At 40.0% G+C, this 14,199-nt stretch overlaps 1 protein-coding gene across 2 annotated transcripts; it reads left to right on the top strand.

Moving 5' to 3' along the window:
• Window positions 1-270: 270 nt before the first annotated feature.
• Window positions 271-3,794, top strand: LOC119285239 (flagellar attachment zone protein 1-like). 2 transcript variants are annotated; one of them, XM_037564478.1, is made up of 15 exons: window positions 271-437; window positions 571-655; window positions 760-782; window positions 945-1,019; window positions 1,113-1,154; window positions 1,253-1,330; window positions 1,422-1,490; window positions 1,554-1,706; window positions 1,807-1,975; window positions 2,233-2,273; window positions 2,632-2,721; window positions 2,801-2,905; window positions 3,000-3,164; window positions 3,279-3,388; window positions 3,474-3,794. In XM_037564478.1, exons 1-15 carry the CDS (start codon window positions 402-404, stop codon window positions 3,547-3,549), a joined length of 1,317 nt encoding a protein of 438 aa, XP_037420375.1. In that variant the 5' UTR covers window positions 271-401; the 3' UTR covers window positions 3,550-3,794. The 2 variants fall into 2 exon arrangements, with proteins under 2 accessions (XP_037420375.1, XP_037420374.1); XM_037564477.1 differs by having other exon boundaries at window positions 272-437; window positions 1,101-1,154.
• The last annotated feature ends 10,405 nt before the right edge of the window (window positions 3,795-14,199 follow it).

Below are 14,199 nucleotides of genomic sequence, written 5' to 3'. Positions count from 1 at the left end.
ACCTTGCAGTCCGAGGCCATCAGAATGGACTGAAGTTGTAAATCATCCGTCAGCGCCATTGATTCTCTTATCGCCAAAGCCACTAGAGTCGGTGGGTCGGTGATGGTTGCGAAGCCCGTAGTTGATGCACCCAGGGTTGTCGTTTGCACAGAAGGAGAAGGACGCGGTAGCCTCAATCTTGGCCCATCAAAGCAAGAGGCCTACAAGCGCGGGTGCTTTTGATGAGCCCATCGCTGACCAGCCCACGACACGAGCTTCGGTTGGTTGCCTCGTCGTGTCTCCCGTTCCCCCACCTCTCCAACCGCGGCAATTGCAGAACCGGAGGAGCTCCGGGTTCCTCCGTTCCGAAATCCGCCGAATCCTCCCGAGCTCCCGCGCCGGCCGATCCATTGCTCGCCGCGATGGAGTCTCAGCACGCCTCCAGGGGCCGCCGCACCGTACGCCTCCGGCCTCCCCCCGTTTTTAACTTTCTTTCCTTTTTTGGAGGCGGGCAGCGGCTCAGATCCGCGCCTCGCTTCGCCCGTCAGCTTCTGATGTCCGAGACTCCGATCTCTGTTGCGTGTGTGGCAGCTGGAGGAGATCCGGCAGAAGAGGGCGGCCGAGAGGATGCAGCAGCAAACGCCCGCCGCGACCGCGTCCCACGGCGACCCTCACGGTTGGTCCATCCTTCTCTCTATCTGTCTGCCAGAACAATTCCTTTGCTATCTTTGCTTAATCCGGTGCTAATCCTGCCTTTAAAACATTTCCGATGATCTGCAGGGAACCAAAGAGCCGCGGCAGAGGTTAGTTTTTCAGTTTCCTCCTGTATCCAAGAGCTGGGACATGTTTGCTACGCCATTTGTCTGCATTGGGGCATTGAAAAAAATGCTTTTTGTTGCAAATGTGTAGCAACCCTGTTGTTTATAGATTGTAACTAAGGCCTTTTTTTTCGTCTGAAATGGTAGCTCCTTGCACGAGTTCAACAACTTGAAAATGGGAACTTGGAATTGGAGAGGGAAAACCAAATGCTGATGTCCAAGGTATCTTTGTCTGTGATATGGCGTATTGCGTAGTTATTTGTGGAATAGCAAGTCCTAACACACACGGCATGCGTCCCGCAGTTTGCCGAGAAGGAAGTCGAAAAGGATTCCCTGGTTAACCGATTGAATGACCTCGTGAGTTACATCTTGTCTAGCCAGTACTGGTAGCACATCTTAGTGCATCTCAGTTTACATGCACCTAAGCGGTTTGTTGCCTGATTTGTGACTTGCAGGAGAAAAATGTAGTGCCCTCGTTGAAAAAGGCTCTAAATGACATTTCATTGGAGAAAGACGCTGCAGTTGTCGCTAAGGTATTCAACACTTGTTTTGTAGGAATATTTGTGCAATATTCTGCTAACTGTGCATGCATGCCTCATCATTTCTTCCTGGTATGATAATTAGGAGGATGCTCTAGCGCAACTAAGGAGCATGAAGAAGCGGTTGAGAGAGGCAGAAGAGGAGCAGTACAGGGTATGTCTAAAGTTTGTGCCTTCTTAGCATTACAGTCAGCATGCTCATGTTGCAACTCAACAGGCAGAAGAAGACTCTGCATCCTTGAGAGCGCAGCTCAATACCCTGCAGCAGCAAGTAATGAGCAACTCTTACAGTGGATATGCAGTGGGAACATCAAGTGAGCAAACTCTTGCCATGGAAAAGGAGATACAGGATTTACAAGCTCAGCTAAAGGTAGGTTGTTTATGCCTTCCACTTTAGCGCTGTACTTGCTTCCATTCTCGTATGGTCTATCTAAAAAATCTTTGATATCTAAAAAAAATGGCAAACACAGCAAGAGTCACTGCTAAGGCAACAGGAGCAGCAAAAACTAGCTGAAGAGACCCTACTGAGGCAGCAAGATCAGCAAAGGCTAGCTGAAGAACAATCCCGTACCACTTCTCTTGCAGCTGAAAAGCGAGAGATGGAAGAGAAAATTGCTGCATTAACAAAGAAATCTTCAGGTGTGGATGAAAATTATTTCGTGGGTATTATATCATCTCTAACTGAGGAAGTAGAAAAATTTAAGCAAACATGTAATTCTATTCTCCAGATGTTGCTGTAGGTGTTTTCTGCCATGCTTTATGGTTTTGTAGTCATTTAGTGTTGAAACATTCCATATTTTTTGATATATAGACATATAGTTACATGCTAAGGTACTTACTACCATGTTGCAAAATTATGCACCTACTTGCTGAAATAAGTTTTCCCTTCCATGCAGAAGAGGCTTCTGAATTTGCTGCACGCAAGGCATTTTCAATGGTAACACATCTAACAAACTTTATGTTCGTTAATTTCATCAGAAAGTAAGCTTCTTACAGTATAGACCATTAGACTGCATAGGCACATGTTTAGGCATGGTGCTATGGCCATTCACAGTAAGACCATACAGTTATGCCCAGATTGATCAAGAGCTTTGGAGGTATGTATGGCTGGTATCAGATCATGTGGTACCTGGTGATTGAGCACCTTTAGTTCTGAAGGCATAGTTAAAAGTCAAAAATTGCAGTGGTGACTAGAATAGTCACACGCACATGTAGTATTGTAGGTTCATAGTACTCTTGTAGCTGAACTCAGCTCTTAAAACAATCTGTACTGATCGCTTTTTTCGTTATGGCAGCAAGATAGGGAAAAACTTGAAAACCAGTTGCATGATATGGCTTTGATGGTTGAGAGGTTAGAGGGCAGCCGCCAAAAGCTGCTGATGGAGGTGTTTGGCTTTGCCTTCCTTTTATTTTTGCTAAAGTAAGTTTCCTAAACGGTGACTAATTTCTTTATGTGTTCAACAGATTGATTCCCAGTCATTAGAAATAGAGAATCTGTTTGAGGAGAACTCGGTCTTGTCAACTTCATATCAAGAAGCTATGTCTGTTACGATGCAATGGGAGAACCAGGTGTGCTGTTCGTATTCAGTTTGTGCATGGAGTATGCTAAAAATCTTTGTTACGAAATCTGCATCTTGCCTACTGACTTCATCTAAACTTGCAGGTTAAAGATTGTCTGAAGCAAAATGAAGAGCTTCGTCTCCACTTAGAGAAGCTAAGAATTGAGCAAGCTAACCTGTTGAAAACAAACAATACTAGTGTCCAGCTAGATGGCCAAAGTGAGACCAGCATCCCACCAGAACTGGTCACAGAGAATCTTTCTCTAAAGGTTAATAACTGAAACTGGTGAAAACGTTTTTTGTTGTTTGGGTGATGACCAACTTGTGGTCAAATCCAGTTAATATCATGTCCTCAATTTACAGTAGCTTCCTGCCACATGTAGGATGAACTTGTGAAAGAACAGAGCAGATCTGAGGGATTATCGGCAGAGATAATGAAACTTTCAGCTCAGCTTAGAAAGGCAGTCCAAGCACAGAATAACCTGACACGCTTGTAAGTCTGCTACCATTTTCTTATATTTTCCTTAGTCGACCCCATTTTGTGTTGGTAAAATCAAACTGTTTCATCTCTTGTGCAGATATAGACCTGTATTAAAGGACATCGAGGGTAATCTGATGAAAATGAAACAAGAAACTTATGCGACAATTCTATGATTTTGCTGAGGCATGAGTGCAAACCTCAGCGAGGACACCATTTGCACCACAAATTGATCGGCGTTTTTTTTGATGTGTCTGCCTACCTTCATTAGGCAGTTCTTAATTTGTAGAGTTCGATCAACATTGTTGTACATGTGTGGTACTGATGTATCTATCGTTTATGCTGATGTATTTTGTAAACTGGCTGAAATGATGAAAGGAAAAATCAGTATACCATTTGTTAGCCTGTGGACATTTATTTAGCTTGCGCTGGATCACTTGTGTTTGCCTCGTGCCTACACAAACATGTGACTACAAAATCAGTTTGCCTCGTGCCTAACTTTGCACCTTAAAATAAAGGGCAAAATAGTCAGGATGTGATTTCATGATATTGTAGATGATTATCATTTCATGATATTAAGCAGCATTACAATGCATTTGCAGTAACTGTGCCAGATCATGAGTGAATGGGGATCTGAATAGGATACCGCTATCTTTGATCTTATACAACTTAGCCATCTCGAGTGCAACTCTGTTGCTATCTTTACCAATCTTGTGGCTATGAATATTTGGCTTTCTCCTCAACATGTCTAGCATCTCATGTAAGGTTCTCTCCAAGCAGAAAGAGGGTTCATATTTGCAGGCAATCTCATGTAAGGTAATCACAATGGCAGAATCGTCGAACAATCATCTAAGATGATATGCTCGTGGACCAAATGTAGCGCGTCGCTTAGGCCAAGGACACAATCTCATGCTTCAGCTCTTCGGCACAAGCACAAGGTGGAAGTTTTGCCCCTCCGCTTTTCTGGTACCTGCACAAAACGTCGCATCACGTTAGCCTCCACATAGCCCTCTGGAGGATAGGACCAACTTGTAGGTATTGCTGATTACTCTTTTCAATAATGGTTTTGGTAACTGGTAAAGAAAGCCAAAGGAAAGCAACAAGAGTTGCAAATAATGTTCCAAAAGTAAAGGTGACATATATTTCAGACAAAATGTTCTGCCTGACGCAGAGCACCCCATAGACATCACCATGGATTCTACACCAACACTCCAACCGTTATGTGTTGGGAAACATACTAGAAAAAAAAACCCCGCACCTATGATTACCCAAGATCAATATGAAGATGCATAACGGGTTGAGATCACGATTGTACCGTCACCGAGTTGTAGCGGAAGAAGAACGTGTCGATGTAGATCGTACTTGGAGTCTCTCGAACTGTCGATGAATGATCCCTCGTACCGCCCACGAACAGTCACTCGAACCGAAGACCGAAAGCGCGGCCTCTCTACTTGGTTGCAAGCGTGCAACCTTCACGACCGGTAGCACTTCGCCATCCAAAGCTAATCGTCGCCAGAGAATTAGAGGAAGGAGATTAGAATCACACAGGGCTTCTAAATATGAGGACAGGAGGATTAGTCTAACTCTAATTGGTCAACTAGGACCAACTAGAACTAGAACTAGAAGAACTAGAGTAGGCTCCAAAACTTGTATGCACAATTTGTGGCCAAGACCTCAAGTATATATAGATTAGAGGAGAAAAGGAGGGCTGCTACCAAGGAGGGAAAGCCTCCTTGGGACGCCGGCCTAAGGGGAGGAGTACCCCAATTCGGCCTCCTAAGGAGCCTCCCCCACTTGGGCCTTCGTGGCCCAAGTTGGCTTCCACCTCTTGGCCTTTTTAGACCCGTTGATATTAAATTAAAGGGCCATTTACATTTCTGTCCCTAACTCGAACCAACTACTCAGATTTGCCCATAATTTCGAAGCCTGCTCAAATTTGCCCCTCTGCCGTTAGGTGCTCTTAAAAAATTGCCCTTCCACGCCGTTACCGTCTGGTCAAAGGGCTTTGACCGCCCAGAAAAAATAGCAAAAGAAATCTAAAATTTTGTGCGATCGAAGATACTCATGTGCGTGCAAAATTTCGTGCTATTTGGACATTCCAGGAGCTCATGGCGAGGAAAAACAGTTAATCTGTATACTTGTGAACAGTAAATTTGAAATAAAATAGCAAGAAAATTCAATAAATATGAATTTTTTTGGCATCAAAGAGGCTTGGGTGCACAAGGTGCTTGCAAGTTTTTGTGATCAAATGACATGCGAGAAGGTCTAGACAAAAAAACAAAATAGTCATTTTTTTCAAAGTTTTTTCCGGAGCCAATTTTTTTCCTCCACGAGCTCCTACAGTGTCCAGACACAACAAAAATTTGCATGCACCTTGGGGACCCGAACCTCTTTGATGCCAATTTTTTTTCATATTTTTTTGAATTTTCTAGCTATTTTTGAATTTACTATTCACATGCGTACATATTAACTGTTTTTTCTTTGCCACGAGCTCGTGGAATGTCCAAACAACACAAAAATTTGCACGCGTTTTGCGAACCCGATTATCTTTGATCCCACAAAATTTCATATTTTTTGATATTTCTGCTATTTTTTTCAGGACGGTCAAAGCCCTTTGGCCGGCTTTATGAGTAGTGGGTTCCAGTTAGGGACACAGATGTAAAAGACCCTAAATTAAGTATAAAATAGTTTTAGATATTTTCAGACCATTATATATAATTTAACATCCCCACAAATATTTTCCACCTATATATATTTATCGGTAATACCCGGTATTACCCGATATTCACCGAAACCCCTTCCAGTGACCCCGAAACACTTCTGGATCCTCTCAGAACTATTCCGAGTGTTAATGAAACAATTCCACAAATATATTCTTATCACTCCTATCCTACTAACACTTAGCAGATCTTCATTGCCTTAAGCTTGTGACCCCGTAGGTTTGGTAACTCATAGACATGAACGAAACCCCTTCGTTCAATGACCGATAGCGGAACCGTGGGCATCCATATCGATCCCTATGAGCACACGAATGATATTTGAGTGAACCTATGATTATCATATGATGTTCCCTTTGCTTCACGATACTTAACAAAACTCGGGATGCATTGGTATCCTCTTGAGTCATCACTATGCTCACTATACCGAAATCCTTGTTACCAGTTTTGTTCTTTCTTGTTATTATCTTCCAGCATCCCCATGACGTAGTCACCTGTGTCTGGCCAGGCGATGGTGGATGCCGTTATACCGAGAGGGCCCTAAGAATATATCTCCATCGTTAGAAGAGAAAATCCCACTCTCGAGCTATCTAGTCCCTTGTCAAACTTTCCGATGAACATGTAAGTTGTTGTTATGATCACAGTGTCACATGTGACATTTGAGCAACCCCTAAGTCCACCATATGGTAAGAAGTGACTACGATACTCTCATGGTCCAAGGAGCAAAATCACATGTTAACACTCCATGTCATTAGAATTGATTACAAACAATATTATCTTAATTCATAACAAACAAGTTTGGGTCTATTCAATATGATCGTTCTTCCAACGTCATAATCTCAGTGTTGTTTTAGGACTATCGTTACACTTAACGATATCCTAAGAGCCGGAAAACATGATCACCAACAACACTTGAGCTAGTCTTAGAGGCGAGACTAGGAACCTTTATTTAATCTGTTTATCATTTCACACATGCATATGAGTTTTCCACTGAATCGCATATTTCAAGATCATAGCAGTTATAACATCAAATATAAACACTTAATATAAATATGTAAATGTAACAATACAATAGTATTGCCTCTCGGGCATATTTCTAACAGTCTCCCACTCGCATTAGAGTCAATAATCTAGTTACCACTTTTAACTTTTACACCAATGGCAATCTGGTGTCAGTGCATGCTTTGCTTGTGGTATAGACTTCGTCCTGTCGAATATGACAATCTTCAGATCCGTGTCTATCATTTGCATTTCAATGCATTTGTAATGCTTCCACATGAATTCATAATTTATGTGAAACAAGCTTAGTATGCATTGAATCACTGGCAGGACCTTTGATTCATTGATACATAGAACCACTATTGAGAACAATGATCCATTTGCACAATCATCTAGAAATCATACCAAGCTCATAAATGAACTTTTTGATTCATCACCCTCTATTGTTACTTATAAAGTGACAATATACTCAGCCTTCTGTTGTAGAATTCTCCACATTAATCTTTTGGATCAATTCCAACTTACTGTGCCACCAATCATTTAACTGAAACTGATAAATCGCTTGGAGTACTGATGAAGATTTTATCAAGGTACTTACTTACAACGAGCCTGTACTGATTTAACTCCTTACACCAATCTTTTCATCTTATCCATATGCGAGAAACATGTCATTTGTACTTAACGATATTTTTCACTGTTATCCTATGATCAATAATTTGGTCATTTTGGTAACTTTACTCACAACTTAATTGGAGTATTAGACATGTCTGGTTGTTTACATACCATGGAACATTTATAACACAAGACTGATTGAAATCATGTATTTCGCTTATCAGTGTTTCATGACACTGATTCTTGCTTAAAACTCCTTCCATGTGACTTTGACAAGAAACTCTTGGCGTTTTCTTACTAAACTACTTTAGTACTTTGTAAATATGTATTTTGGCTAAGCCCTGATTAGACACTACTATCTCCATACATTATAATGCTTAATACAAGGACCATATTGCCTAAATACTTTACTAAAAAACTAGTTTCAATAAATTCTTAATCCGTGTCAAGAAATTTATATAATTTCCAATCAACAATGTGTCATGCACACACAGTGTTCAGAAATATTACCATGCTCCCACTTACTCTCTTGTAAATACAAGCACCTTTGTTTCTATCGATGGAATCATATTTTTTGATCAATTTATCAAAACAAAAATTCCAACTCCACTATACTTGCTTCAGATCATTACTGAATCTCTTGAAGTTTGCACACTTACTAGCATCCTCTAGATCGAGAAAATTACCTTGGACCGTATCAAATATTCAACCATGGTTCTATTTCCATCTCATGCGAATCATTTTGATATCCATCTGTTATATCTCATAACTGAAATATTTAGTAATTGCTAGTTTAATCCGAACTGACTTTAAGTATTATTATGATGAAGCAATATTGTCATAATCAACTCCTTGATCTTGTGATAAACAATTTACAACAAGTCAAGCATTATAAAACATTTTATCTTTGTCAATCTATAGATCCATCACTACATTTTTAGACTTTTAAGTCTTTCAGAGGGTCTATGAAGTTCTAAACTTGAATTTATGTGCATGGATACTATCTCAGATTATTTTGGCATATAGCCAATTCCGGAGTCAGGGCTCATCAACGCTTCTCTATGTATTATAGGTTCATTGGTTGTTTCAACAATATTTCGTTTGCAAACCTTGAAGGTCTGTATGAATTTTCCAACCTATGTAGTTCAGTTGCACATTCAACTGTGGTCTCTATATCCTATGTAGAGGCTTCTGTATCAGTCATGATAAGAAATTTAAGAACCACTTCTAGCATTTCTTTTCTTTGACCCGATCATGAAGATTTTGTAATCTCATCGAATTGCATTGTCCTCCCACTCACTCTTTTGCAAAAAAACATTCTCTTCAAAATTTCCACACTCCATGACAAAACACTTTGCCTCGGTGTAGTGATAGAGGAATACCAACCATTTGGCATAACCTACACAATAGCATTTATTTTAACAAATTTGATGGTGCTCTTTTTAGTGTAAAAGCCATAGTCTCTAAAGCATCACATTAAAAAGTATATTGGCAAAACAATCAATGTCATTTCTGATCTCACCATATCATACATAACTTTATTACATCTACTCAAAACATTCTACTCTTAGTAATTTTCTGGGAAGTGCAAGCTATAAAATTCTTTTACAGCTCATAGGACATTGGCTAAATTTGTAACTCAAATATTATTTTTTGCAATTCAGTTGTAGAAACATAATTTTCTTGTTACAATAATTTCATCTTAATTCTGAAAATCTTTTGATAAATTTCAAAAGATCCAGTTTTATGTCTCAATTAGTAAATATAAATATCTACTTGAGTCATCCTTGAAGATAGATAAATCCACTGCTTGCAACAACACTTATTGGACTACATACATCAATATGTATATTTCCAATTATTTTGTTGCTCATTCTTCATGGCCTGTGAATGGTATTTGAGTTTACTTCACTATTTGGACAAAGGTTGCAAGTGTCAGATGATCCGTAATCATATGACTCTAAAATCCACCACTATGGAATTTCTCCATGCGAGTTTCTCCAATGTGACTAAATGCAGTGCCACACATATGTGGTATTCTTTTAGTCTTGCGACATTTAGCATTAGTAGGATAAAGTGAATAAATTCTATCATCAATATTCACAACTTACATCCTATTCAGAAGTAGGAGTATGGCCATTTTGTTTATTACATCGAGCAACTATTGTTCTCTTATAAACAACCTCCTTGCAACTTCTATGCAATGGGCTAAAGTGTACAAAACTCTAAAATGAATTATGACAATAAATTAGAGGTAATATGTTGATGAAAAAGCATCATAACTATTACAAATTCGTTGGTCGTTAGGTCGTAGTAATTCTTGCATCAATTTGCAACAACATGCAATTGAGTCGGTATCCTTGTGATCAACTTTTAACCAAAATTCCCGAAGAATATAGTGTTTAAAAATTTAATCACAATTCTCAAGAATTACACTTTACTTGATCGACTTTCTCTACATCTTATAACTTGTATGGCATTCATACCTGAGCTGGACATTCCAGTCTTCTTTACTTTCCACCTCTAAACTTCTTATAGGTTTACTTTCAATATTTCTCCCACTCAACAGAAGAGCTATCTAACTTTTTAAGAGTGGCATGAGCCCCGAACATCCCTAGGCATGTAAGTCTCACTACATCCTTTGGTTTTGTTCTTTCTCTTTAAGTTCTCACCAATAACTCATGACTGGTGTTCTTCTAGATCTTATACATTTTAGTCTCGAACATAGTTGAATCTTGAATGCTTCACTAGAATTTGCAAACAAAACACTTCTTTGGATATCATATATATATATATATATATATATATATATATATAAATATTTGTTTGCTTCTGAAAAAAATCAGTTCCAAGAATATCACATAACTATCGCAAACATTTTTGAACTTCGGTTCTCGGAAGCAAGCATACCGTAATGTAATTCTTAGCCTTTTGGACCAAAAGGCGTAAAGTCTCGTCATCCATAGCATTAGCAGGAGAGTGTTGCAAGCATGCAGTAGGACAAAATCCTTCTTGGCCCTCTTCGAGGACAATCCTCTCAATCGTAAAAGATTCAACCTGATAAATAATAGTCAATCCATTTCAACAGCAAAGGTGGAACCATGAGCCATAATTCTACAACTATAATGCAAACTACACATATACATTGTTCATAATTAATTGGCAGTAGTGATTAAACTGAATTAATGCATAAATGTTCTCCCACTCGAATCAATATATCTCATAATTGATATTAAGTGATTCAAGACCCTGATTTTATTCACAACCATTAACGTGGACATCACTGATGACGTGAAGTTCAACTGGTAGGCAGTCTTTTGCCGATCATAGCTCCATATGACTCTTGTTCATCTTTCAATGCTTCATGCTCTGAGCTCAGAACGATTCTGCCAGAACTTCCCGTCTTACAGCTCACGGCCCATTTGTACTCATGTGGACATGGCGTACTCTGGAACGCTACGTGTTATAGACTGTTGCAACACTAGGAAGAGCACCCTTTTAACTTGATTTTTACTGTGAGAGATCACCCTAATAATTGACTACCGTGCAATCAAAGGATACAAACAACAAAGGGATAAACATCTCAGGCAATTCATAAAAGCATGACATGGTATAGCCCTGGGTGCCGGGAATTCTCTGTGACCATCTTCAATCTTCTATTGAAGCGTCGTGGCATCCAATATCTCGTTGTCATGGCAACCATTTAAAAAACGTTGCCATGGTGGCAATTTTAGAAAACGTTGTCGTGGCACCACATTCAGAAATTCCGTCGTGGCACGAAATTACAGCTCCTCGTCCCGCGCCAAGTACACCTTCTCAACGTCGGGGTCCTCCGTGTATGTTTGCCATCGTCATGTGTAACCTGCAGGCTATCTCTATGATATTTACATTAACGTGGCAATCTCATGGCTCCAGCCATCATGCCGTGACGCACAGGCCACTTAAAATTACAACATATAACCATCTCATACATAACCTCATTATCACAACGAAGGCTATACCACATTATATGCATACTCTGCAAAACCAAGTTAGACGTCCAATAATCGGTTTTAGCAAAATATTAGTTACGGGGTTAACCAACTTTAACAAATAATACTAGTTATCTACATCCACAATTTAGGTGATGATTCATGATGCTAGATTAAGTTTCGGGGTGTGTGAAACAAGAGACGTAACTAAAAATCTCTAGCCCCACACTAAACTTCGTCAAATATGCATAACCCCTAGAAGATCATCCATCTTCGGAACCCTCTTGTGTACGCGATGATTCACTATTCTCAACTATGGTGAAGCATAAGGAACTATTAGCAAATCGTCGACACCCAGAGCCGATCGGTTGTCAGAACCTTGTAGAAAGCGACACCATGTCGTCGATAAATTGAACCAAAACAACACTCGAGGGAAGCATAGCAAGAACATCAACCCTCACAATCACATGTGATCTGGATCGCAACCTGTACCTACTCATATAACTGCTCATGATGCCACTATTGGGAAATGTAGTAGAAAACAAAAAAAATCACACCTACGGTCACCAAAGATCAATATGAAGATGCATAACAGGTTGAGATCATGATCGTTACCCTCACCGAGTTGCAGCGAAAGAAGAACATGTCGGTGTAGATCATACCTGGAGTCCCTCGAACCACTGGCGAATGATCCCTCATACTGCCCATGAACAATCCATCGAACTGAAGACCGAAAGCACGACCTCTCTATAATTGGTTGCAAGCGTGCATCCTTCATGATGCGGCAGCGCTTCACCGTCCAAAGCTATTCATTGCCAGAGAATTAGAGGGAGGAATTAGAACCACACATGACTTCTAATTATCAGGAAAAGAGGATTAGCCTAGCTCTAGTTAATCAACTAGGACCAACTAGAACTAGAATTAGAAGAGCTAGAGGAGGCTCCAAAACTTGTATGTACAATTTGTGGCCAATACCTCAAGTATATATAGGTTGGAGGGGAAGAGGAGGGCTGCCACCAAGGAGGGAAAGCCTCCTTGGGGCTCCGGCCTAAGGGGGAGGAGTTGGACCCCTCCCCTACCCCGCCTCCTTCCTTAGGGAAGGAGGCCTTTGTGGCCCAAGTTGCCTTCCACCTCTATTAGGCCCGTTGATATTAAATTAAATATAAAATAGTTCTAAATATTTTCATACCATTATATATATAATTTAACATCCCCAGAAAATTTTCATCTATATATATTTATCACTAATACCCGATATTCGTCGAAACCCTTCCGGTGACCTCGAAACGCTTATGTATCCTCTCAGAACTATTCCAAATATTAATGAAACAATTCCACAAATATATTCTTATAACTCTGTCCTACTTACACTTAGTAGATCGTGATTACCTTAAGCTTGTGACTTTGTAGGTTTGGTAACTCATAGACATGAACGAAACCCCTTCGCTCAATGACATATATCGGGACCGTGGACGTACATATTGATCCCTATGAGCACATGAATGATATTTGAGTGAACCCGTGGTTATCACATTATGTTCCCTTTGCTTCACGACACTTCAAAAAACCCGGGATGCATCAGTATCCTCCTAAGTCATCACTATGCTCACTATACCAAAATCCTCATTACCGGTTTTGTTCTTCTTTCTTGTTATTGTGCTCCGGCATCCCTGTGATGTAGTCACCAGTGTCTGGCCAGACGATGATGGATGTCATCACACCAAGAGGGCCCTAAGAATATATCTCCATCATTGGAGGAGCAAATCCCACCCTCGAGCTATCTAGTCCCTTGTCAAACTTTTCGATGAACCTGTAAGTTGTTGTTATGATCATCATGCCACAAGTGACGTTTGAGCAACCCCAAAGTCCACCGTACAATAAGAAGTGACTATGATACTCTCATGGTCTAAGGAGTAAAATCACATGTTAACACTCCGTGTTATTACAATTGATTACAAATGATACTATCTAAATTCATGACAAACAAGTTTGGGTCGATTCAATATGATTGTTCTTCCAATGTCATAATCTTGAACTCTTGGGTTGTTTGTGACACTTATAGGCATAGCTCGATAGATTGATCGGAAAGGATAACTTTGAGGTGGTTTCGTACCGTACAAACAATTTCATCTTATGTTCTTGCTAGATAAGAACTTTGGAGTGATTCTTTATTGCATGTTGAGGGATGGTTATATGATCCTATTATATTAGCATCGTTGAGAGATTGCACTAGTGAAAGTATGAACCCTAGGCCTCATTTTCAAGCATTACAACACCGTTTGTGCTCACTTTTGTTACTTTCTACCTTGCTGTTTTTCTATTCTTCCTATTGCAACAATCAATATCTACTATCATTACTACACTTGTATCACCATCTCTTCGCCAAACTAGTGCACCAATACAAGTTACTGTTGTATTTGATGTGTCGGGGACACAAGAGACTCTTTGTTATTTGGTTGCAAGGTTATTTGAGAGAGACCATCTTCATCCTACGCATCCCACAGATTGATAAACCGTAGGTCATCCA

This window comes from Triticum dicoccoides, chromosome 4A (genome assembly GCF_002162155.2).
Source record: "Triticum dicoccoides isolate Atlit2015 ecotype Zavitan chromosome 4A, WEW_v2.0, whole genome shotgun sequence".
In the NCBI taxonomy this organism is placed as follows: Eukaryota; Viridiplantae; Streptophyta; class Magnoliopsida; order Poales; family Poaceae; genus Triticum; species Triticum dicoccoides.
This window is presented reverse-complemented; position numbering and strand designations above follow the sequence as displayed.